A 23,927-nucleotide genomic window follows, 5' to 3' on the forward strand; every position below is an offset into this window, starting at 1 on the left:
AAATGATAAAAGAGTGTATCAGTGTTTGGATAACCGGTCACTGCATACATCTGTACAGAGCCATGTTCTTACACACCACGTCATGTTTGAGGAAACAAATCAGTGTGCCATTTGCCAAACACCCCACACACTTAAACTAATACGCCAAAAGCACTATAATAAAAAAAGCCTGTTAGCACCCATTTCACAGGGTCAGGACAATGTTTTGTGATTTCTAGGCTCCCAAAAGGCTGTTATACCTTGTCTCTTACTTCGCAGAGTAGCCAACTATCATACCAAAGGTGCCAGCACTCTCGCTGTGCCTTTACTAGAAACAGGGTAGTAGAGCCAGAGTAGGGTTTGAACACTTTTTCTTCTACCGACAGGAAAACGGTACGTTTTTAAACTTTTATATACATTTTACAAACTCACATTCTATTGTATTATCACCTAAAGCTTTAGCTTAAAGTTTAGGCATGAAAGAGAAGAACTGCAGAGGATTGTGGTGTGTATGTGGAGGGAAAGGGGGGGGGGGAGAGAGAGAAAAAGTTTACACGAAATGTGTAGTTACACCATCTGCCCTACCCTGTCAAAGTTCACTGTTGTGATGCTACGCATGCACATGAGGGAACCCTTCCCTAGTCCACCAAGATCCATATAAGTACATTGTACTACCTAAATGTACACATATGCACAATAAATGGAAAAGGAATGGTGCCACAAGTACCTTATGTACAGTCTCGTCAACCAGGCCACCAATAATATAGACTGTGTCGGCACTTAGGGGCGTAGTGGGCAGAGCATCTGGAGCATCTGGACTTAAATAAAGCAACGACTCCTTGGGGAACAGCTTGACATGACTTTCTGACCTCATTTCCACCTTTAGAAAAAAAAGAAATCGTAACGTCAAAGAGAGCAACAATAAACGCAACAAACAAGTTCAGAATTATATGTACAGCTAATGCTTCAAAATTAGATGAGTCAAGGAAACGACATGCCAGAGTACATTATTTTTTTTTACAAGAATGTAGCTAAATATGTTTACACTGAAAGTTCAATGAATAATGTCTTCGAACTATCTGTCTGATGAACCTGAAAAGAAACATGACATTTTTTTTAAACTCTCACAGAAAGAACACGTCAGCTCACAAAGCTTTGCATTTTGCTTCTCACACCTGCCCTACAGCAGCCAACCTGGAATACAATAACAGTTGACCATGAAAACCACTACACAGGGGCTGCTTCTCCTTTGATACTAGATCACAGAGCAGAAACATGTCTAAGTGAAAAAAGTCATCAACACAACCACAAGCGGGCGATTAGATAATGCAACACAAAAACGAACATGGCCGATGACATGACGACAAAGATGGACATCGTGCGAGCTACAGTTGATCCCGGATATATCAAAACCCGGATATATAGAATTGCTGCATATATTGCACAGTCTAAACATCTCCTTTGCAATCCCATGCAAAAGTATAGTGCTGCTGTATGCGTGTATGATATATCAAACGCCGCACCCCAAGTGCCCTTGCAAGTGTGCTTCTCCTGATGAGGCTCTGGCAATGACTCCTCATGCACGCTGCTGTGCTTGACGAGAGGGAGGCAGTGTTGCGTCGCTTGAGTGGCCTCCGACTCCTGCTCACAGTGCCAGCATGGGGGACAGCTACATGGTAACAAGAACGCGGGGAGTGATTGCATTCGAAAGGCAATAAAGAAATAGAAGGAACCAACCAAAGGCTCTGCTGGTGCAGGGAAACCTGCGTGGCATGGTGTGCATTTGTTTTGTTTGTGGCGCCTTGTCACCCGTTTCGGAACCATGGTTGCAAAAAAGTGTCAGAATAGTTTAGCGACGAAGACAAACATCACTCTACGGGTGGAGGCCGTAAAAAGAGGTTGTTGGTTGCAGAGGCATTCAAAATTTCACGCAAAATTTCTTACAGCCCTTTTTAGCGCAAGACTATGCAACAAAGTTGACATAAAGGCGAAGGCAGCACTATCCAGCCGTTCTGGAGCATGCTGTATGTGCGTTCCTGCAACTGGTTCACCAAGCTGCTTCATGGTGACCCCAGACAAGAGGTGTTCAGACACTGAAGACAACAGCTTTGGGTGCATCAAGAGTGAATTTAGAGAGCTGTCAGCATTGCCATGCTCCATCCCAGACGGCGCAACAGCACGCGAGTTGGGAAGTGCTGATCACGACGAGCAGGCTGCGGCGAATCGCAACAAAGTGCGTGGCAGACATTGCCAAACACTGAAAAAGCAGACCCTACTGGTGAGCCTGACGACACTCCTAACAGCCTACCGCAGCTGAACTTGTGTCAGCATTCAGTGTGATTCGCCACTGTTGTGGCGCAAGGGCCGGTACTGAATTTTCTCATTTGACGGAGTCAATAAATAAGCCTGACGACAATTTGAGGAATACATGACACCGAGGATGGAGCAAGCCAAGCTCTTGGACTTTTTTCATGCTAAATGAAGCGCGGTGGTCACTGTGCTGTGTTTCGCATTTTCCATGTTTTGATGAACAAATAAGTTAGCGACGGCTTGCCACGATCTTGGGAAGCTCTCAGTGATGTGCGGAGTTATCAGGTGAGCGCTTCAGATGGGCACCTTTCATATTTTGAATCACCGATATATAAAACTATTTCGCGATCCCCATGGAGTTCGACACATCCGGATTCGAGATTGGGTAGATATCATCTTCTTATAATAACACCTGTACTCCCCAAGTTTCGCTCCACATGCAACCAGTGACCAGAATGCGCTTGACTCCAGCTGAACCAGTTGGGCGCACAAAGAAGCACAGACCAAGTGAGAGGAAACCAGGTGCCTTGGCTACTGAAACATTGACAGCCTCCTCTCCAGCAGCTACAGTGCACTGACATTACTGTATCCACAAGAAAATGGCAAGTTCCCCCTGCTGAAAAGTTCTTGCTCCATGTACTAGACGGAGTTTCCAAAGCACAGCAGAGTACAATACAGTGGAACTGAATTGTAATTAGGCATTGAAAGTATATACTATGCACACAAAGGATAGCCACTACAACCAGGAGGCCTACAAAGGTGAAACCTTCTCCTAAGAAAAACAACTTATGAAGTTGGAAGTGTCGAACTTCTTGATACTGGCCCTCCAAAGACCACATAAACAGATAAAAGGAAAAAAGAAGAAGCCCCTGATTGCAGAGTCCACTGCTAGTTGGCGGAGAGCACATTTATACTGCATAAGCTGCCACTGAATACTACGGGATAAATTCCCTCCACTATCATTCCATTTACGTACATGTGCGCTACGTACCGTAGGCAATGCACCTGATGTCTGTATATACACTATGTGGCAGCTCAGCATGCACACAGAGAGCTGGGATGCTCATGGGATAATAAAACCCTCCACCTGCATGGAAGGGGACTGCCACTAAGCGTTTTCACTAACAGTTACATATATCCTGGTTTGCTCTCAGCGAAGTTCAAAAATTTTCGAATTTATTTTATTCACAAATTTTCCTTTCCCAAAATATTGCACATTTGAACTATTTGTTATGCACAAAACACAAAAGTCAAGTTCCCTAAAAAAAGTGATCTATTTGAAGATTTCTCAACTTTTTCCTAACATTTTCCGACTGGCCCTTTCAAGAACTTTCAAAGCTAGCTTTGTGAAGTTGACAGTGCATGTCATCCCCAAGCCCCTGGCTATGCACTTCAATTAAGAATTTTTCCTTTCCCTTTCTCCTAAGATGGTCACTCTATCTGCCACTGCAAGAAAAGTCACAACACATCGACACGTTCCCAGCTGTCATGTTGCTTGAACAACCTGTTGTGGGGGCTACTTGGAAGTACTGTGATACGGGTAATTGGAACATCAAGAAAGCTCAGAAATTACGTAAATGCGGCAGCTTTTATGTGCATTCGTGGCACTCAGTTGCTATGTGTCCATTGCTACCTTTCTGCACTGTACCCCATTCTCAGCCAATGTTCGCTTAGGTGCCAGACGATAGTGGAATCCCATGCAGCACCTCTTCAGTGCAATTAGCACATTGAATATGCCACTTTACACTCAATTGTCATTACTGTTGAGCAGCTATGGTTGGCTGGCTGCAAAGTGCCTTCTGTGTCCTGTCCTTGTTTTCTTCACGCTAAGCATGAGCCGTGTGTTCATACCGGCCCCATCCCCCCTCCGTTTTCTTCCTCGCACACAGCACAAGCTTGGGGGCAAATTCAGGGCAACAAAGAAGTCTACTCACCGAATATCTTTCAAATCCCTGATGTTTCTCAACACAGATTTGGTACAGCCGACAAGACGATGGGAAATGTGTGAAGTACAGCTTAAGTGGTGTGGAACTATGGCGGTTAGAGCCATACAGCCTACGTAGTTGCGATGACAGCTTGTTTAGCTCCTGCAAAAAGGTGATTGTTTGAGGTAAAACACAGCATAGGACAACGCTGAAAATAACGGATGCACCATACTTATGCCAAAACAATTTTTCTTACCTAAAAATTTTGCCATTACACTGCGAGCCATTTTGTTTCCTAGCACAATGCAACACTGACTGCTACACTTTCTTTTTCAGGCTTCAGTTTTTTTTTTTTTTTTTGCTTCTGCTACATCTTCAATGCTTTGCTTTATTCATAGTGCGGTAGGCATAATGGACAAGGAAATGATGACCTGTTTTGAAGGCACCGTCACTTGCACAGACGCAACTCCTTCCTCTTATTTTGCCCGCCCAAGTTTTCCTATTACACCACAGTGGTAAATAAGATACGTGACAGGCAGCAGTCTTGAAACAAGGCACAGCTTACACTGCAGGGCACAGGAGAAACTTAATGGAGTGAAATCAGTCGCCCCATAAAAAACAACTTCCCTCTGTCAGGACCTCCATCTAGATCAGAATTCAAGAATTTCACAAGTAAATAACAAAACAAAAATCGCATTTCAAAAAGGCTAGATTCACTTCCCTTTGAAGAGGCTAAGATATGTTTAATTTATTACAGCTACAACTAGACTATGGAGCAGAAGCACTCCTAGACCTTGGTTACATACTGCCTGTTATTTTGGTGGAATGCTTTCAGATCAGCCTCAAAATGCTATCTCAGTTTTATCACTGTTGTTCATGCATGCTGAGAACAAGTTATCACATTTCCTCCTTTGAGCTGTTCTGCAAACTGGCACGCCGAGATTCGGCTCTAGGAGTAGTGAGGTGCATGTTGTAATGTTAATGAAACATAATGGAGGCTTCACGGAGGTGTGAAATGCTGGATGAAATTCTGTGATGCAATAACGAAAATGCTGAAAACATCGAAACATTTGCACAGCGCGTAATTGCAGCTGCGAGCAAGCACGGTCAGTGACTGCACATAACCTCTAAAAGTGGTGTGCAGGGCGAAGACCACTTATTTGGAAAATATTCAGATTAAGTGCAAAGGGGGACTTGTGTTTTTCCAACCCATTTCTCCTTCAAGCAGCTGGTTGTTTAAATTTGGTGCACCTTATTCAAAGCACGGAGAAATCTCCCCTGCAAGCAAAATCTCTGCCAAAACTGCCACTCTGGGTGCTTCTTTTGCAACACTTTGCAACTTCACAATTGCAAAAATAAATTGGCTATCTAAAAGTTATTTCTTCCCCATTAGCTAATTACTTGAAGCAAAAAAAAATTAGCAGTGGCTTAGCTCTATGCCAGTATATGCGTCGCGTGCGCTAAAATTCAGCTGGTTATTCTTAGGTTTCCTGGTTGTCTAGGATTAGCTGATTATCCCGCGCTAAAACGATTTCCAGTCCGGTCCGGTCCGGTCACAGCTCCTCGCGCACGCGCACCACAGCTCTCCAGGAGCCACGCTAAATGGCTATCAAGCAACTCCGGTGCCGCGCCAGACTTGGCTACTGCTCAACGGGGGCGCACAGCTGGGCACGCACCGGCGCCAGTGCGTCTGCCGCGGCTATAAAGTCACTCCTCTGGAATGTGCAGACCGGCGAATGTGCAGACCCAATTCTCTACACACCCGAACTCCAATTGGATTAGATTTCCAATCCAATCCAATCCAATCCAATCCAATGCTCCTCGCGCTTGCGCAGCACGGCCCTTCAAGGTCCACGCGAAACTGCTCAACCTCGGCCAGTGTAGCTTATGCTACAAAAGCATTAGTTTGAGCACACATGGAAGCATTTAATAAAGATAGTTTTCAGGAAAACCTTTTTAATGTGTTTATAGAAAGCAGGTGGCTAAGAGGGAGACAGATGAGATGGACGCTGATTGGTGGCCACTCATGGGTGGGATGCTGCACTGACACATGTTAATTAAAAGGCAATGACACGGGCTTAACACTGTGCTAATCAGCCATGTGAATATCAATTTTCATGACATTTCAAGAAATGTTTTTCTTCCCTGCAAGCTCAAAATCTGTGTATAAATCATGAAAGTAAATACATTATCCCACTTTGTATTTTCTATCCTAACCGCTTTGCACTTTTACTGACATATAAAAACACAGAGCAATATCATTGGAGAAGAACAGGTAAACTATGAAGAAACATCAAAGTGGAGAAGGATGAATGTCGAGCAGGATCACTCCTTTACAGAACAAAGAGAACTCCAATAGGGGTAACTATTTTTGTGACAATGTTTTCATGCCCAAAGAGAGTGGGGCCAAAAAAATATAAATATTAGCACCCCACTTTACATATGCAAATCCCTATTGTGTTGAGTTATTCAATTTGGTTGCACTAAATGAAGAAAAAATCCAGGCACTGGAGACAGCACTGAAAGTGTCCACTAAGTGCTTGTGGCATGCATATGGATAGCATTGCATGTTCACCTGGAGTCAGAAGTTTCCAGAACACGATTTCAAGTATCAAAGTTAATTTCTCTGCTGCCTGATGGCTCAATGCTTGATTTATACTCGTAAGCGAAACATCATGCTTTCGAGCATCATCACTATACGTGTAGCAGGAGCTTAGCCACCAGGTAGCAGAAAAATCAACTTTTATCATTCAAATCGTGTCCCCAAAAAATTTTGACGAGTGTACCTCAGGGTCACAAAGAATAATCTACTATCTTGTGTCCGTATGATGAGCGGGGATGATAAACGATGTCCCGCATTGAACAGGTAATAATCAGGTAATGCCAAGACAATTAACAAAGCAGATGAGCACAATATGAAAGAGGTCCTGATGTTTGCACAGCGAATGCAAAATTGTTTACCGCTGCTTCTTGACACTGCCCTACTATGTCTCACAATGGTACAATAGAATTTAGCACTTGAACTTGATGTTAGTGATTTCATGTTCATGCAGCTGTGCATGTAGGCATGAGAAAGGTATGTGTGGCACGCCTGCAAGTTAGTGACAGCAGACTGATGGTGCTGGCGTGAAGATATTCAAAGCAGGTTGCACGGTAGCACACTATGAGCTCTACATCAAAAAAAAAAAAAAAAAAACACACACACACACACGCAGACAGCAGCATATCCTCTTCTAGCACTGCACAATATTAGCATACAGAAAAAAAAATACTGACCATGCACACACTATATATATATATATATATATATATAAAGGGAAAACACTGCCCCTCGGCAAATTAAAGGGGCCATGAGACAAAATACAAGTCTGGTTCTCTTAAAAGACTGCTTTGTCCCGAAAGCAATGATACCAATTTTGTCTCAAACTTCAAACAAATAGTAATCAAGATAATAGACTCCCCAGCCACTTTCCTGTGAATTCTCTATGACATCGCAGAATCTTGTTGGCACGATTGGTGGCTACCGACAGGCTAAGCCGCCATTAAGAAACATGACGGCAACTGTAGTAGGGCCTCTAGTTCCATTTGATTGTATGAATGTGCACTGAAATTTCGAAACATGAGCATTTTCGTTTTTCACCCCCATCAGAAAAAGGGCCGCCACGACCATAATGGAATTCCCATTCTCGGACTGAGCAGTTGAATGCCTAAGCCACTGAGATGGGTTGGCGCTTTGGGTATATCTAGGAGCGCAACGAGGTGGTAGGTACTCAGAAAAGCAAAATAGAAGTAACAAGTGGCCAAATTGATTGATTGATTATGGGCTTAACGCACCGAAACTACACAGGTTATGAGGCACGCCGTAGTGGAGGGCTCCGGATTAATTTTGACCACCTGGGGATCTTTAACGCGCACGAAAATCTCGAACACATAGGCGTTTTCGCTTTTTGCCTCAATCAGAAAAGCGGCCGCTGCGGCCGGGATAAGTAAAGCAAACAGAAGCAATAAGTAATCAAGTAACTCTGCTAATGTGGTTTTAATGCACCAAACCTACACCTGGGCTTTACTAAAAATTATGTTATAGCCAAGTGCTGTGTATCCCTTCATGTCATTTGGGAATATTTAATGTATGTATGTATGTACAGGTGCCATCATAAGTAATTGGAACAAGGATTGGTGAATATCACAAAATAGTAGTCTTACTCGCTTTGTGACAGCTATTACCGGTTTACAGGTTACAGGAAGCTTTTTCTATTGGGGAGGACTCCTTTAAACGCACACCAATGCAGCTAGGGAGTTTCTGGAAGAAGAAATTCCTGTAAATTTACAAAACCGTGTTTCAATTACTTTTGACGGCATCTGTACGAGTGTGTGTGCGCGTATGAATGTATGTACGCAGTATGTATCAAATGAATAAATAAATATTGCACACGTGGTGGCATTCATATTTCACCTCCATCTAAAATACAGCCTTTGTGGCCAGGAATCGAACGAGCAACCTCTTGCATAGCAAGTATTGGGCAAGGCCTTGAATGTTCAAGAAAGACACGCTGAACTGTCGGGAAGCTGCAGTTAAAAGACAACTTAATTAAACCTTCGAGTCAAGTTTTCGGTCTTCAAGTTTTAATCGGCAGTCAGCAAATTGGGAACATACTAAAACTGCAGAGGAATGGTCACAGCAAAATGAATAACTTCATTTTCTCTATGTAAAAACAAAGATACTTTTCAAACTGTTTATCCTTGACCCTTTCACTGTCGGGTGTTTCTGGCCGTGACGCACCCCCAGTGTCGGCTTGGTTCCCAAAATATGAGGGAAGGAACACAGTGATTTATTTGACTATGATAGCGTCCAGAACGCAACACGTCTAAAGGAAACAGCGTGGGTGAGAAATTGCCTTCCTTCCAGATACTTTCAGTTTGCCGTGCACGCTTCCAGGACGACCTCACCGTTTCAATATCAGAATCTGACGCTGTGGATCTCGCACCCCCTCCCCAGATGAGAAACTCGGAATGTGAATCCGAGCTCGGCACGTATTCGGATCGGAATCGAAGAACCATCGCTCCTGTCCGCAGCTGAAGGCCCCACGCGGTCCGCCATCCGAAAGTAACCGCGCACACGGAGAGAGCACTTTCAGCAGCCCGCCCAATGCATAGAAATGAGCGAGCAAAAGCTGCGATTGAGTCATGTTTCGGTCTATTGGAGAGGCAACGGCGCACTGGGCTAACCTGGCACACCCTAGCACATGCGGGAGCAAAATAAAAAAAAGAAACCTAGAAACCCTTTGCGGATGGCACAACAACCCTTGCACCCGCAATCGCACGCGTGCCACATGGTCACTCATCCTGACAGAGTACAGTGCACGGAGCGACCAAGCCCCCCAGCAACGAAAGGTGGGTGCGGTCGCTCCGTACTCTTTAATATACTGTCGTAGAGAGCTAGCGAGTGAAAATTACAAGCTACTAGAAAGATTCGACAGATGGCACGAACAGTCCAGGGGCGCCCGCTTTATGCTATGGCGCAAATTTTTGAACCCACAATGGAGAACATACCGGTTTGTCAGTGACACTGCGGAGGTGAAATGCAAAACTGTACCAGTACGTCAGTGACACCGAAAGGGCTAATTAGTCCCCAAGTTCCAACTCGCTCTTTATCTCTATTTTGCTTCTTTACAGAACCTTTTTGGCAAGCTACAGAAGTACACAGCTTTGGCAGAGATACGAGCCCATGGCATCTACCCACCTTATCACTCATGGAGTCAGTGTGCCCCATGTCAATGCACACACATGGAGCCACATTTTCAGAACTCGCCGAAGTATTATGGTTGGCTGACTCCTCCTGCAGTCGCCTGTTCGGCTTTTGGTACATACCTGGAATTATGCAACAAAAAATCACTCTCCCTGCACATTATTGCTGAACAGGAGAACTTAAGTCCTTTCAAACATGATTCATAAACATATTTCCCCTTCAAGGACAAAGTCACTTTACTACTGGTCAAACAAAGCAAAATCCAGGGCTCTGAAACCCTTGCCTTGACATTAAAAACACGCACATATCTTTCCTTAAAATTAATAAAAGAAGAAAGCAAAAAAAAAAAAAAAAAACAGTTGATGTGATTTGGTGGCACACAGCTCATACCAAGTGTGCACACCACTGAAATGAATATGTATAGAAGTTTATGTCTAACCAGGGAAATCTTCACAGATAAAAAATCTTGACCCTAGTCACCTGTCACCACAGACAGCTGACAGAGTTAGTTCTTCTTAAAATCATATGGAGATGAGCACAGTTGAAACTTGCCTAATGTCAGATATGAGTTCATTAAATTCACACAGAGCTCGTTCAATCCGCCCCGGGTTGTTGAACTCCAACAATCAGACAATCTATGCCAGTATTTTCGCATACAAATTGGCACAAAATGCAGCCACCGTAAAATATGGCAGGTGGGATCTCATTTCATTTTGTTAACAAAATGAGTAAACAAGCCAACACACAAGGCTGTGTGTCTGCAGAGAAAGACATTTCTATCAAATATTCCAATTTTCTTGTGAAATGTTGATGAACACAGTAACAGGAAAGTACCAGACGTAAGAAACTTCAGGCTCAGGTAACGCAATAAAAACTTGCCCAATTAAATGCTGCAAACTGAATGGTCAGAAATCAGAATGGCAGCAGTGGCTGATGTTGCACTGACCTACATGCCCGACAGCAGAAAGACAGCATAAGCTACAAAACAGCTGAATGCAATACACAAGTTAACGGCGCATAATGCACACATGACTCGTTTTGCTTTCTTCATTGATGAGACAAAAGCTTTTCTTACATTGCTAAAGTGGAAAACTTTCCCCGGGCAATTTTTTGGGGGTGCTAGTGTTAGCAATACCAGGCAATAAAAAGACCACTCTTCGCACGGTCACTGTTGTCTATTTTCTTCCCTTTTTACCTGAAAGTTTACACAATTATACCAAATTTCATTCATGTGAATGCTACGCATATCTTTATACATGAAGCTAAATGCTCTACATTAGCAACAACGTATGTTTGCTTCCATTACATTATGAACATTTGGAAAACACATAGCAATTATGAGCATGCATTCAAAAATGAGACATGATCCGTGATTTAACAAGCATGACACAAACCGTTAATTCTGCTCTGTGTTTAGTTTGCTTGTTTACCAAAGCACATTCTGCTTTGGCAAACATGAAGCACAGCTCCGGACTGGTCAGCAATTTGCAGGTAATTACTGGCAACAGCCTTCCTTTCCATCAGTTTCAGTCTTGGTAGCTACGGGGGACAGGAATAGGAGCGATGGCACACAGGCCCATTCCATGCCCCATCGTTACCGAAAGGAGAAGTCATATGGTTGCATAGCTTGCAAGTGCCCAGAGGAAACATGTGAACCCTTTAAGACCAATTAACAGCTCAGCTGAGCAGGAGACAGCCATGGCAAGGCTACAAGGCTTGACACAAGCGGGGTGTAAGAAGGCCAAGGGACTAAGAGCAGACATAAGAAGGGCTACAGCACTTGACTAGGGCGCTCGTTTTATGGGATGTTCTTTCTTTTTCCTTTTTCTGTGTTTATACGTCTTGTCCCAAAGAGCCTGCCCATTGCCATGGCTCTGTCACACTAGTGCCTGGCCTCTTGCCTGGCACGACAGGATGGACACCAGAACATTGGACTGCAAAATCCATACTCATTTAGTTACAAAACTTAACAGCCAAAAGCATGAAAACAAACAGACCCAAATATGCAACTGTAAGAAAATAAGAACAGAAAAACAAGTCAAAACCAAAACTAAATTCTATACTAGACCCACAAAGTGTTTGCAACTACACACTCCAATACCCTTGGTACCTAAAAGAGTCCTATCCTATCAAGAATATCACTATGCACATTTTGGCCATTGTTCGCCAAAAGCAGACACAGTGCATTCTATACCATCTTATAAAATGTGTCTATCGAAAGTATCACATTTATGCTGCAGGGCAAACTTTCGAATTAAAAAAAAAAGCAAAGCATAACATGTACATGAAACTGACAAATGGCTAGCAGGCTTATGTTGAATGAAGCCTCTGGTGGAGTAAATGTTGCAATCCGTATGGGACAAGATATTACTTACCAGAAATTGACTGCACACAAGATTCTCCGATCTGTTTTGCTACAGCCAATCTGCTTTTGCGGGCCAACTTCTTCTCCCGGCGCTTTGCTCGCCGAGCAGCAACCACCCTTTCGTATCGGGCAAGCTTTCTAGCTGCATTTTTCTAAAAGAAGGGGAAATAAAAACTGCAAACAGATGCACCCTTTGAAGGCAAATACTAATTACTCTGCAGCCCAGCGACGATAGCATGAAAGGATACAAATAGAAAAAAAAGGCCAACGCTTAATTAAGTTCAATCGTTTAGCTAACAACTTTACAGGTCAACTGCAGTGAGTTTACTTCAGCCAAGTTTGTTTTGAACGAGCTTTAGGTACTATTAAAGCAACTGGGTTATGGCTGGTAGCCTTATAAAAATGCTTTTTTATCAGTTTAACATTAATCGTATAAAATGGCTCCGTAGCAAACAACACTGCCCCTGCTGGCCCGGTGTGCAAACAGCGATGAAGTGGAAGTGACATTCCTGCCTGCCCAGTTCGCTGGCCAGCCAGGCAGACGGAGAACCGGTCAAGCTCTGCATGGTGCACTTCTCCCAGGGTTGTCTTGTATGTTTGCTTTCACCTTAGCAGCCCAGCATATGGGCGCTCCCTCTCATCAGCTGCAACATCACTTTCATCTGGCTGTAAAGGCGCTTTTCTCAATTTCAGTTTCAAAATCGCCTATGTTACGTGGTCTCTTGTAACTTGCACGCACATATCACAGGTGTCACATTTTGCACCTTCCAGTATTTTTAGTGAAACTATACAAACATAGGGTTTTCAATAGCTCCAAATTTTCCCTGCCATTGGCCTTTAAGCCAGACAACCAAGTTCATTCAGGATTGGACTTGAATACAAACAGCATCACAACTAAAGTTTACATAAGGCTCAGCTTACACAGCTTACTGACCCTAGACATCATATGAACTGTTTACAACTCAACACCTACCAGTCAAAGTGAACTTTGACCTGCACTGTTTGTGGGAATTGCCTTCAAGAAAGAAAAATTAGCAAAACAACGAAAAGCTGTTTGCTATAAAAAATGACGAGGGATGCTTAGAGCTTTCTAAGAATGCGAAGGTGAAAACTTTTGATCTGCTTTAGAGCTTTCATGTTGCTCTCGTCGGGCTGCTGCCACGGCTTCATCCACAGCCATTTCCTCCCAACAGCGGTTACGAAAAAAGCAGCATTTTGGGCTGCTCCAGCCTCTACAGCAGCGGTGCACTTTCTCAGTCTTCCCGCCTGCGACTAGGACCTGGTGCATCGTCCCACACTGCTGTGTGGAATGAAGCTCTGAGCTCACGCGGCGACGTATACAAGGCCACATTCTGGAATGCTCTATGGTCCATCACCCTTTCTCAGAACCCTCCTACAGCACTGCTGCTTCTCTTTCTCAGCGTGTGCTCCCCAACTTGCACTATGACTTTCTGTATGCTTTTCTGCACGCTTTTGTCTCAAAAATTTTGCTTGTCTCCAAGTTTTGTACCAAGCTAAACAGTGTCATTTTCTAGTTTGCACTGGCACTGTGTACCCACAGCGACGGCCATGCAGACACTACCACTCGTGCTAAACCTTAATCACAAAACAAATTTGTACAGCACAGGAAGCATCAGCCAAGTGTCCCCTGCCAGGGCAACACCATTCATCCCTGGCCCAACATAGACAGCGGCTAGCACCCCTGAGATGGACAAGGATGTTGGGTGAAGAGGAGCAAGGTGCGACCGGGGGACAGGTATGCAGGGATGATAACGCTCCATGATTTTCAGTTGGCCAACAGGGATCTGGGCTCACTCACCTCTCCTATGCCTCTCCCCTTCTTAACCAATACCTGAGCTGAAGGCAGTTCTCAATATTTTTTTTCACAAGGTGCAGTAACAGTGGCTTACCGATAACACTGGCAATTCGGGAGTGGCTTCATTCTGGCTCTGCGCTGCACTACAACCAGTTGCCAAAGACAGCTTGTCTTGAGGCTGAGCTGAGATGTCCATTGCTCTGCTGTAACAAATAAGAACATAATGCTAATTGAGATGTAAATGAAAAGACAATGCCTTTAGGCAGAACTTTGAGGTAAGCGCCAATAATATGCTCTTATAATGAAAATGCTGATACAGTGCTGAAAGCAGCCTTTCTTGCGGCTATAAATCCTTACAATGGCCTTGGTGCCTTAGTTAGTTCTTGCTCCCTTCAGTGTTTTTAACAGCGGAGATGTTTAAGCTTTTAGTTCTGCCGTGAAGCGTTGCCAGAAAACTATCGTCATCAGCGAAGTGGAGGGGGGGAAATGCTAGGCCAAGAAGTGTGCGGGAAAGTGGCAAGGAGGCAAGGAGCCTACGAGCAGGTGTGGGGAGTGCGCGCTTCAAGAAAGAAATGTGATTAGGGAGGTACCGGGAATCCAACCCAGGAATGCTGTGAAACTGGGAACCTAATTACTGGGACACCCGAAAGGCCCGAGGGGTACAGGTTAGCAGCGGCGGAAAACAGTGACATGTGCAGCCAATTGGAAAGGAAGAAAGGCTGTGTTGCCCGCAGTTCACAACACATACAAGGAAAAAAAGTTCAGATATGAATTTTCGCAAGTATTAGAGACAAATGGATTAATCTTGAAGCAAAGAAAAATAAATTAACCTAACAACGAATTTAGGCACCTACAGCGTGCAAAAACCATTCCATCTCCTAGGCCGCCTCATTACGAGACAGGAAGGCAAATGCACACATGGGTTTAAGAGGTTGGAAATAAACAATAAAAGAACGGAAAAAACGATAACCTAACACCCCAAATTAAGTGCAACAAAAATAATTAAAAGACCACAGCCGCATGAAACAAAAAGAGACGAACCAAGGGAACAAATGCTTCCCGTGGTCCGAATCTAACCTAGATACCTCCCGTTACAAAACCGGCTTCTATACAATTGCATTCGTGGCGTGATCCCTCACGTGCTGCTCTCCTCGCCAGTTCACGCGAGTTTGCGCCTAAAGTGGAAAGCACAGACGCCGAGTTCGCACTACACAAGCCAAGTTCATGAAGCAGGTTGCTCCGTGCTCTAGCGCATGCTAATGCGGTCCAATTCGGGAGAGTGTGAAAGCCTGCAAACAAAACGATCCTGGCCTCCCAGTCATGGAGAACTTTCAGCGGCAAGTTTGGAGATCCCTGTGAGGGGAAACAGTCAGGTCTCTAACGAAGAGAGGGGGGCTGCAAGCATTGCTGTTTCTCCAACCTTGAACCACTAGTGCAAGCTGCGCCAATTTTTTAAACACTCCTGTCACATTACATAACAGATATTTTTTTCCCCTAGTATCGCCCAGATTTTTGAAACCATTTATGAACATTCAAGCACTGAATGTAGATGCACTTCTTCCTAAGGTTAACATGGCTTCTCTCTATGGTTCTGATCCTGCTTCGCAGCCGCAAGCCCCATAGCAGGCCGTATGGAAGGGTTCTCATCAAGCACAAGCAAACCGACAGCAAGGCCCCCTACCCAGACTTCAAGCTCCTCATGGCACGCGCCCCATGATGTCACACAGTTTTTCATAGCTCCTTTATGTCTCCAGTGGTCCAAGCCATTTTAACCCTACTCTATGCCACTGTTCCCCTCTTACAGCACTGGCGTTGAGCGCTGGTGTGGCAATGCACCTACCGAATACCCACAACCAGGCAACTATACTCCAACGAAATGCCAGTGTATGGCGCTCACGTTTATCTGATCTCCGACAATTTGTCAGCAAACAACAGTTCCCACTAATTGCCAAGTCAAAATGAAACCTGCACTCCAAGGTTCGAGTTTCTGGTTATTCGCTTTTTGAATCTGTGACAGGCACGGGCCAGAGCACAGTCTCGCTTGCAATTCACAATGACGTGACATTTGTTGTCCACGGTGTGCCCCCCCACTCACTGACTACATTGTGGCTACAGTAAAACATAATGCAATGAAAGTGATCATCACCTAGATACCTCCTCGAGCAAGCTTTGACAGTAAGCCTCTGCACTATGCTTTGGTCAACCTGCTGCCACTGCATGTGCTTACGGGCAATTTCAATGCATATCACCCAACTTGGGGCAGCAATAGGAGCACATCTCGGGGAGGCCGCCTTTTAAATGTTGCTAGTCTTGCCAGATTATTATAGATCTCAACTCAGGCTCAACATCTCAACACTCATCCATAGTAGAAAGTCAAGCACTTTGAATGCAACGGTGACATTTGCCTCCCTGCTGTCACCCATGCTATGGTTTGCTGATGCTGAAAGCTTTGGTAGTGACCACCTGCCGACACATAACCGTACAGTCCCCAAGGGTGTTGGCAAAGGTCCCCAAAAACTAAAAGAGCACAGCACTAATTCAGAGAAGTTGGAAGACAGCAATGCTGCTCTTACCCCACATGGGATGTTCAGTGATGCTATTTCGAATGCGGGTGCTTGTCCAGAAAAAAAGGTTGCTTGCTTCTCAAATCGCTGTGAATGATCAACTCCCAGTACGAGCTGCTTCACAGGAGAGCAGAGTGGCCTGCATAAAAAATATCCCCCCCGGACATTATTTGAACTGCTAGATGTGCACAGAAATATGTGGAAAAGCACAATGACAACCTCACTAAATAGCCCTGCAGCCAGTTTTGCTCTCAGACAGGTCCATGCAAGCCACTCTCACATATATGGCAAATATTTTGCAGTATGAGGGCCTTGGCTAGCCCACTTCCCCTGTTCTCACCAAAGGCTCTTCAGAAGGTCACTTCCAAAGTGAGCGTTGTGGAAGAATTTAGCACTAAAATCACCCCTCCAATCTGCAAAGCTGCAACTTCAGAACTGTCTGCACACTTCTACTTGCACATGAGTGCGACACTGATGGATGACCCACTCAAGAGCTCACATACTCAGCGTTGCAAAGCTTCAATCTACTTCTCTTGCTTTGCACTAAGGGCACCATGTATCTGGCTTCACCAAACCTGGGTCTCAAAGCTCTCCACGCTCCCTGTAACGCTTGGTGTTGGGCTACTTGGTTGAGCATCATTGGAAGGCACAGACGGACTGGAAGGCACAGTTTCTACATTTCTAAACAAACAAATGGAATATGTATTATAATTGTATACCGTACGGTTAAGATGCGACTGGTGTGTAAGTTTAAAGAAAAAGCTGAAAATCACAAAGTTCAGATGCTAATATAAAAAAACATCGATTTTTCTGAAATTCTAGCTAGATGTAGGCCCTTAGATGTTATCTCACTATAAAAAAAATGTTTCCTTATTTTGTTCCCGGAATGCATACGACGAACTGCTCTCGACGGCGGCTCTCCACGACGAACTGTAGTGATAGCGACTTCCCCCAGTTTTGTATAAATCATATATGTTTTGTATAAAAGGCAAATGATCCCTCCACGAATAGAAGAAAAAATGGAACAGAGAAATGCCATCTTTATAGTCCATGTTGGAACCACAAAAAACAATTTCCACCCAATTTAAAGTGCACAGATTAAGTAAAAGACGACAAAACTCTTAGGTTGTGCCACAGATTTAAAAAAGCACCCTCACTTTTTGTGAAACTTTCCTAATTTGTTGACCGTTGAATTTACTTTTTATAAGAAATATATTGCATTATATCGGTACTAAAGTGTGTGCAGCGGAAGCATGGATCCTTGTCAGCCATGCTCCTCGCGGGTGTTCAGACAGGAAACACTGATATCTGCGTCCTTAGAATTTGCACATATTCAATATAAACCTAGCATTTAGGACAGCGGTATGCACGGACACAGTGTGTTGGCAACATGAATCAGCTCGGAAAGACAAAATACCATATCAAAAGGAAGAGTACTGGTGCTTTAAGAAATCCAGAGGAAGCTCTAAGAACAAAACCTGAAGAATACCGTTCCATTACTGTACAGATTAGCAGAGTACGTTCCAGTGGTGCCGCCTTTGTAGTAAAGGGGCGCTGTATTTTTGCTAGTATTTTCAATATGATGAAGGTGTTTTTACTTTCAACCAAAGTAAAGTTAGCGGTAAACACCTTGGGAAAGTTTCACAAAAATTGAAAGAGCATCTTTTTTTTTTTAAATCTGGCACTGAACGTCTGGTTTTGTCATCTATTACCCAATCTGTACACTTTTAATTGGGCGCAGATTGGTGGTAAACACCTTGGGAAAGTTTCACAAAAATTAAAAGAGCGTCTGTATTTTAAATCTGGTGCTGAACATCTGGTTTTGTTGTCTTTTACCCAATCTGTACACTTTTAATTGGGCGCAGATTGGTTGATATGGTGCCAAAGTAGACATTTCAAGTTTTTTTGTTTCGTTTTCAGTCATTGTATCTGTGGAGGGATCATTTGCATTTTATACAAAACATATATAATATATACAAATCTGAGGGAAGTCGTAATACTACAGTACGGTGTGGAGAGCCGGGCGAACAGGGCTCCTGTCCCTCACTGTACGCACTCCAGAAACAAAATGATGCAACATGTTTTTGACGATAATGAAAGAGCATGTAAAGGCCTACATCTGTGGAACATTTCAGACGAATCGAAGCTGTGTTTTCTTTTTATATAATAGCATCTGAACTTCGTGTTTTTCAAACTTTTCTTCAAACTTGCGCGCACGTTGCATCTTATCCGAGTTTTATACAATTATAACATTCAGTGTGTTTGTTCATAATGGTGAGCAGCACAACTGAGTAAAATTTGTAGGTTGTGACTTAAGCACTTTTTGTACAATTTAGGCTCAAAAATTTTTAAAAGTTAGGCTCTTAGACAAATTTGATGTTTTATTGCAAAATTTTCTTATTTTTTCCAGCAACAAAACTTTTCGGAGAAGTGTGCACGAGGCGTAAATTGAGCCTACAATTTACAAATTGCCCGTTATGAATATTTTCGTAGTCTGACGTCGCAAAATTTGTCCGAGGCGCACAGGCAGGTAGTGGTGGGGGTCCACCTTGTCGCGTTCTAAATTTTTTTTTTAAAGCAAGACAAAATTTTTCCTAGGGGAAATATTCGTGAATCTTAGCATGCCAATAACCATGGAATAATTTAAAAATTTTCAAGCAAATTGAAGAGGTCTAACAGCCACACTTTGTTCAATCTTATCTGAAATCACCCCCCCCCCCCACCCCCGCTCCTCGTTACTTCATAATTTCAGGCGGTTCAGACTGCCGTCTGGTCCCGTCCAAATTCTGCGTTGTATGGCTGAAAACTCATTAATTTGGTCAGATCAGATATGGCCGCAATTCGGTTAATTTGGACTCCCCGCCGAGTTCAGGTCCGGAAAGTGCGGAATATCCAGCAAGTTTATGCAGGAAAAGTGGTTCATTTTTTGTAATGAACTACTTTTCCCACATAAACTAAAATTTGCATGAAGAATGGAAAAGAATGGGGGAATAATACTTTGAAAATTGAACTCCCTATCTTGTCCAGATGCAGAAAAACAGGACCCAACATTTTGGCAATTTTTGAAAAAAGGCCAGGGTTTGTAATTCCTTATTAAAAAAAAATTTCACTTGAAAATTAAAAATAAAATTGCGAACTTGTTTGACAGTATGCAAAGCCTCTGCAGAAAAAAACCCGCAGAAATAGCTGCACTAGTTTGTGTTTTACAGTTGCAAAAGTTTCCCATTTCGCGCGATTTGTCCAACGGACCTGCCACCCAAGCCGGCTTTGGGAATTTTTTTCAGGTAGGCAAAATTTTTTTTCAGAAAACTAACTTCAGATATGTTTTTTTTCCTTCGCACAAAGGGCCACATATAAATTTTTCGTCAAAATTAAAGATGTTGACTGGACACACCTGTCTTATCTCCCAGCTCTCTTTTCTAACGTCAAGGCAGCATTTGGCAGTCACTCATTGCGCTATTCAAAGAGAGATAACATGCATAGGGCTGCAAGGACACATGGTCAAATGGCTGAGTAACTACCTACAAGGTCGATATGTCATCACAGTTGTGGAAATCAGCAAGAAGCCATTGATGCCAAGATCTGCACTGAAGTTCTTTACGCTCGAAAACATTTTTAACTGTTACAAGCTACCACGGAATCATCTGCCATTGGTGTGTGGATTCCATCACACCGGGCCTCATCAAGCAAAACTCGGCCACAAAAGATCCTTCACGGCTACTGAGCAGGTAGCTAAACATTGCATCCGCCACTTTCATCTGCAGATTCAAAGAAGTTAAATTTCTGATTCCTCTCCTGCTCCCCATGTGCTTGCAAAAACATTATTTTCTAAAATAACCATGATACTTAAATAATATGATTACATGGGATGACAAATAGCTACAGAAGAGTTCACTTTTTTAAGAGTGCACATTCACAAAAATTAAGCAGAAAAAAAAAAATTACGAGTAGCAAAACCCCAAGTGCACATGTGTGCCAGGCAGTAGCAGACCATGCTCTCCCTAGTCTTGTTGCTAACTGTTGACGAAAGTGATCCCAACTGCCGAATAACTGCAGTAGCAAATGATGTTCATCCCAGGTGCAATTCATATTGCTTCCGGCCAATATCCCCAGAAAAAAAAAAAAAGACATTTTAAGGGAAAGCACTCTTAGGCAGGCCTGCTTACTGCGTGCTCAGAACCTCATACATGTTTACAAACATGAAACTTGTCGCTGCCTTTCGCTGCCCAAGTCTCTTTGTTCCTCTATGTGGTACTTACCGTTTGGTAATCACAAGTTCTTAGAAGTGCTTGTTTGGCTAAGAAAACTTGAGCAGAAAAGTTCTGGTTCACATGTTGCTTTCATTTCCTGTAAAAATAGCAACTATCAGACAAATAAAAACAACTATTGAAAACAAAACCAACCACAGTTATGGCACTAACTGAACAGGGGCTCACTCATGCATTGAATATGTGCGACCTCATTCTCTTATCCACACACATAAGCTGTGTGGGATGAATTCGGATAATGGCAGTTGCTTAATGGCAGCTGATTAATGGCAGTTGCTTGTCAGAAGATTCAAATTCAGATTGAAGCTTTATGTGCCAAAGTTACACCTCGACTATGGGGCACACACTGTAAGGAAGGCTACAGATTAACTTGGACCAATGAAGTGCATAAAACATTTGCTGAAACGACGTACAGGTTTGACTCGATGGGATGTGGCAAAGTAGTACAAAAAAGTGCCAGCATTAGGTAACACAAGAGAAAAAAGGTCCGCCCACGTATGTTACTGCTTTGGACCTACTTTGCATCAAAGAAGTGCAAGGAAAGACAAGGCAGCTTCTTTTTAATGCAGTCAGCTCCCATCTTTTCATTAGGCATGCACCTGAAAATAAGCAAGATTTTACATTTTGAAATAATTTTTTTAACAGTTAGACTTAAGTCTTTCCCGTACTTCGGTACCAGAAGAGATGCGACTGCTACTGCAGTTATGCTATTTTGATATCCTTGAGGAATATTGCCCTTTTTTTTGCTATTTATAAACAGCCCATGCCACCCATTTAAGTGACCATAAAGTGTTGCAACCGTTCCCCAAAAACAAAACTGGCAGCAGCAAGGAGGGGGGGGGGGGAATTGTTGACAACAAATTAGGGGAGAGACTGATTTAAACACAAAACCTATCAAACTTACACTTTTTGTCTTTTTAGTGAGGACGAGGAGGGCAACGATATTCATGGGTGCACAGTCGTAAACTGGCCTACTACTAATGAAGTAGAAGACGGACAGACTACAACAGAAATACAGAGTAGGTGATTCAAGAGCGCTTGATAAATAGTATAATTTTTCCTGCTGAATAAACACAATTGTGAGTTAGCGCTACTTTTGTTTGCTCTCTGTGTGACCTGTGTGAATTATTACAGTCAATCTTAAGAGAACTATGAACACATTAACTTGATACCAAGTACTATTATGGCAATCTGGGCTTTTATATTCTGTTATAGATCTCTTGTGGGGTCTGCTCAGGCTTCATATCTAAAAGTGAAGCATAATATGCATCAATGGGCTTATTCCACAAGTTAGAAGGTTTACATGTGTCTTTCCAATGCCAGTTTAAAAAATGAATAGACACTTTGCTCTCTTCAACATGGTGCCATGAAAATTTTGAAGGTTCAGAAAGTTTATCCTACAGCTTTAAAAGACAACAACATAAAGGCAACCCAAATATAAACATAAAAGAATACTCCTGTCCCACAGCCACTTTCAATCAGGATTGGAGAGAAGTGCGATTGACTTTTCGACCACGCTCGATGCATCAGCGCTGCTGCACAGCCCATTTCAACCCCGATTAAGAAGTTGCACCAGTTGCACTCACATATGCCATATAGTGCCGAAAATGCATTTCGCAGCCGGCGCTTGGTAACTTTGCATGGTCGTAGGTATACATAACTATACAAATGTTACTGCATGTTTATTTGAGTCAAGTTATTTGATACAATTTGTGGCGCTGAAATTGTCACCTTATGCACCCTTGCTCAGTGGAAACGACAGTATCCCTGCTTTCGTCCAATCACGCTTGGAAACCTCAATCGCGCTTGGGGAACCACAACTGAGTTCGAGTGGGATCAGGCTCAATCGCGACTGAAACTGTCGCGTAGCACCGCCCAATACGGATTGAGCTCAATCCAGATCGACTCAATCACGATTGAACATGCTCGTGTGACAGGGGTATAAAGTACCGTAGCAACTGCTTGCAGGTCCTAGCCACATGATGACAACTTTTCACTAACAAGGGACAGTTGCCCTTCACCGAACGAGCCATAAAGTGTTATATATAATGTGAAAATGAATCCTCTCACTGAGTAAGCAGCCAACTAAGCTGGCATTTGTAGCATCCATGGCAAACATTTCAGACGCTAGCATGTGCTAAGTTTTGGTGCAAATAAGCTTATCGCTTTCGTGGCATAAGACGCAGAGCACGTTTATGCCTCCTAGGCACCGAGTGACCTTTCAAAGCTAGGGACGCTAGGTATCGATAGATTGGCCTTCGCCAGGTCGATCCCCCTCTCCCCCTCCGGCTATGAATAGATAAGCGGCTCACCAAATTATTTTTCTTTTTTGCAACTCCGTTAGCTTCAAGTTCATCTGGCAACGGCCTGTATTGTTGCTGATTTTCGTTTCATTTGAAACCAATTATACGAAAAATGTAATATATTCTTCCGCCTCCTCGATTTCACAAACCCCGAAATTTAATTGTTATTCACAAAGGAGTTTTGGCCGAGTAGTTGATTCCTGCACAGAAACCTGTGTGCTCGGGTGATACCCATCGCACGCATGCAGGCACAAAACTTTGGGGGCGTGTTGGTTACTGCTAGAAGCAGCTTCTGCTACAAATATTGCGGTCTCACCAGCACCAAATTATTCATTAATCTGCAGCAACACTATTTAGAGCTCTCATCAGCCTCAAATTATTCGCTAGTCCGTAAAATACTATCCAAAGCTGTGTCGCCAGTACAAACGCACTTTTAAGTGGACACAAAATCTGTCATTTTTTCAATCATAGGTAGTACACACACTTACGCAACCATTCAATCGAAGACCCTCTTTGACGGCAGCTTCATATTTGTTCACAACGTCACTATAGCTTCACCATTAACCATTTCAAGCGTCAACAAGAAACGCTCAACTTGCTTTGCACCACGTTTTTGTACCACGCACGCCTTGAATGCGTGCTTTTTGTTTG

The 23,927-nt window shown here is 43.3% G+C and overlaps 1 protein-coding gene across 3 annotated transcripts in view; it reads right to left on the bottom strand.

The window, feature by feature from the left end:
* LOC144149243 (tRNA methyltransferase 10 homolog B-like) overlaps positions 1–23,927 on the bottom strand; it is a 41,030-nt gene extending 17,103 nt beyond the window's left edge. Inside the window, exons 1-8 of one of the 3 annotated variants that reach the window (XM_077680807.1) lie at positions 23,765–23,927; positions 20,965–21,052; positions 16,715–16,844; positions 14,236–14,341; positions 12,336–12,477; positions 9,955–10,082; positions 4,224–4,376; positions 707–859 (exon numbers count right to left, since the gene is read on the bottom strand). In XM_077680807.1, coding sequence (XP_077536933.1) covers positions 707–859; positions 4,224–4,376; positions 9,955–10,082; positions 12,336–12,477; positions 14,236–14,337 — 678 coding nt within the window. In that variant the 5' untranslated portion in view covers positions 14,338–14,341; positions 16,715–16,844; positions 20,965–21,052; positions 23,765–23,927. Of the gene's footprint in view, positions 1–706; positions 860–4,223; positions 4,377–9,954; positions 10,083–12,335; positions 12,478–14,235; positions 14,345–16,714; positions 16,845–20,964; positions 21,053–21,877; positions 21,897–23,764 lie in introns of those variants that run through there. The other 2 variants (XM_077680791.1, XM_077680800.1) reach the window with 2 other exon arrangements.

This window comes from Haemaphysalis longicornis, unplaced genomic scaffold, assembly GCF_048455015.1.
Source record: "Haemaphysalis longicornis isolate Haplotype H1 unplaced genomic scaffold, Haemaphysalis longicornis Haplotype H1 scaffold_1, whole genome shotgun sequence".
NCBI classification, from domain to species: Eukaryota; Metazoa; Arthropoda; class Arachnida; order Ixodida; family Ixodidae; genus Haemaphysalis; species Haemaphysalis longicornis.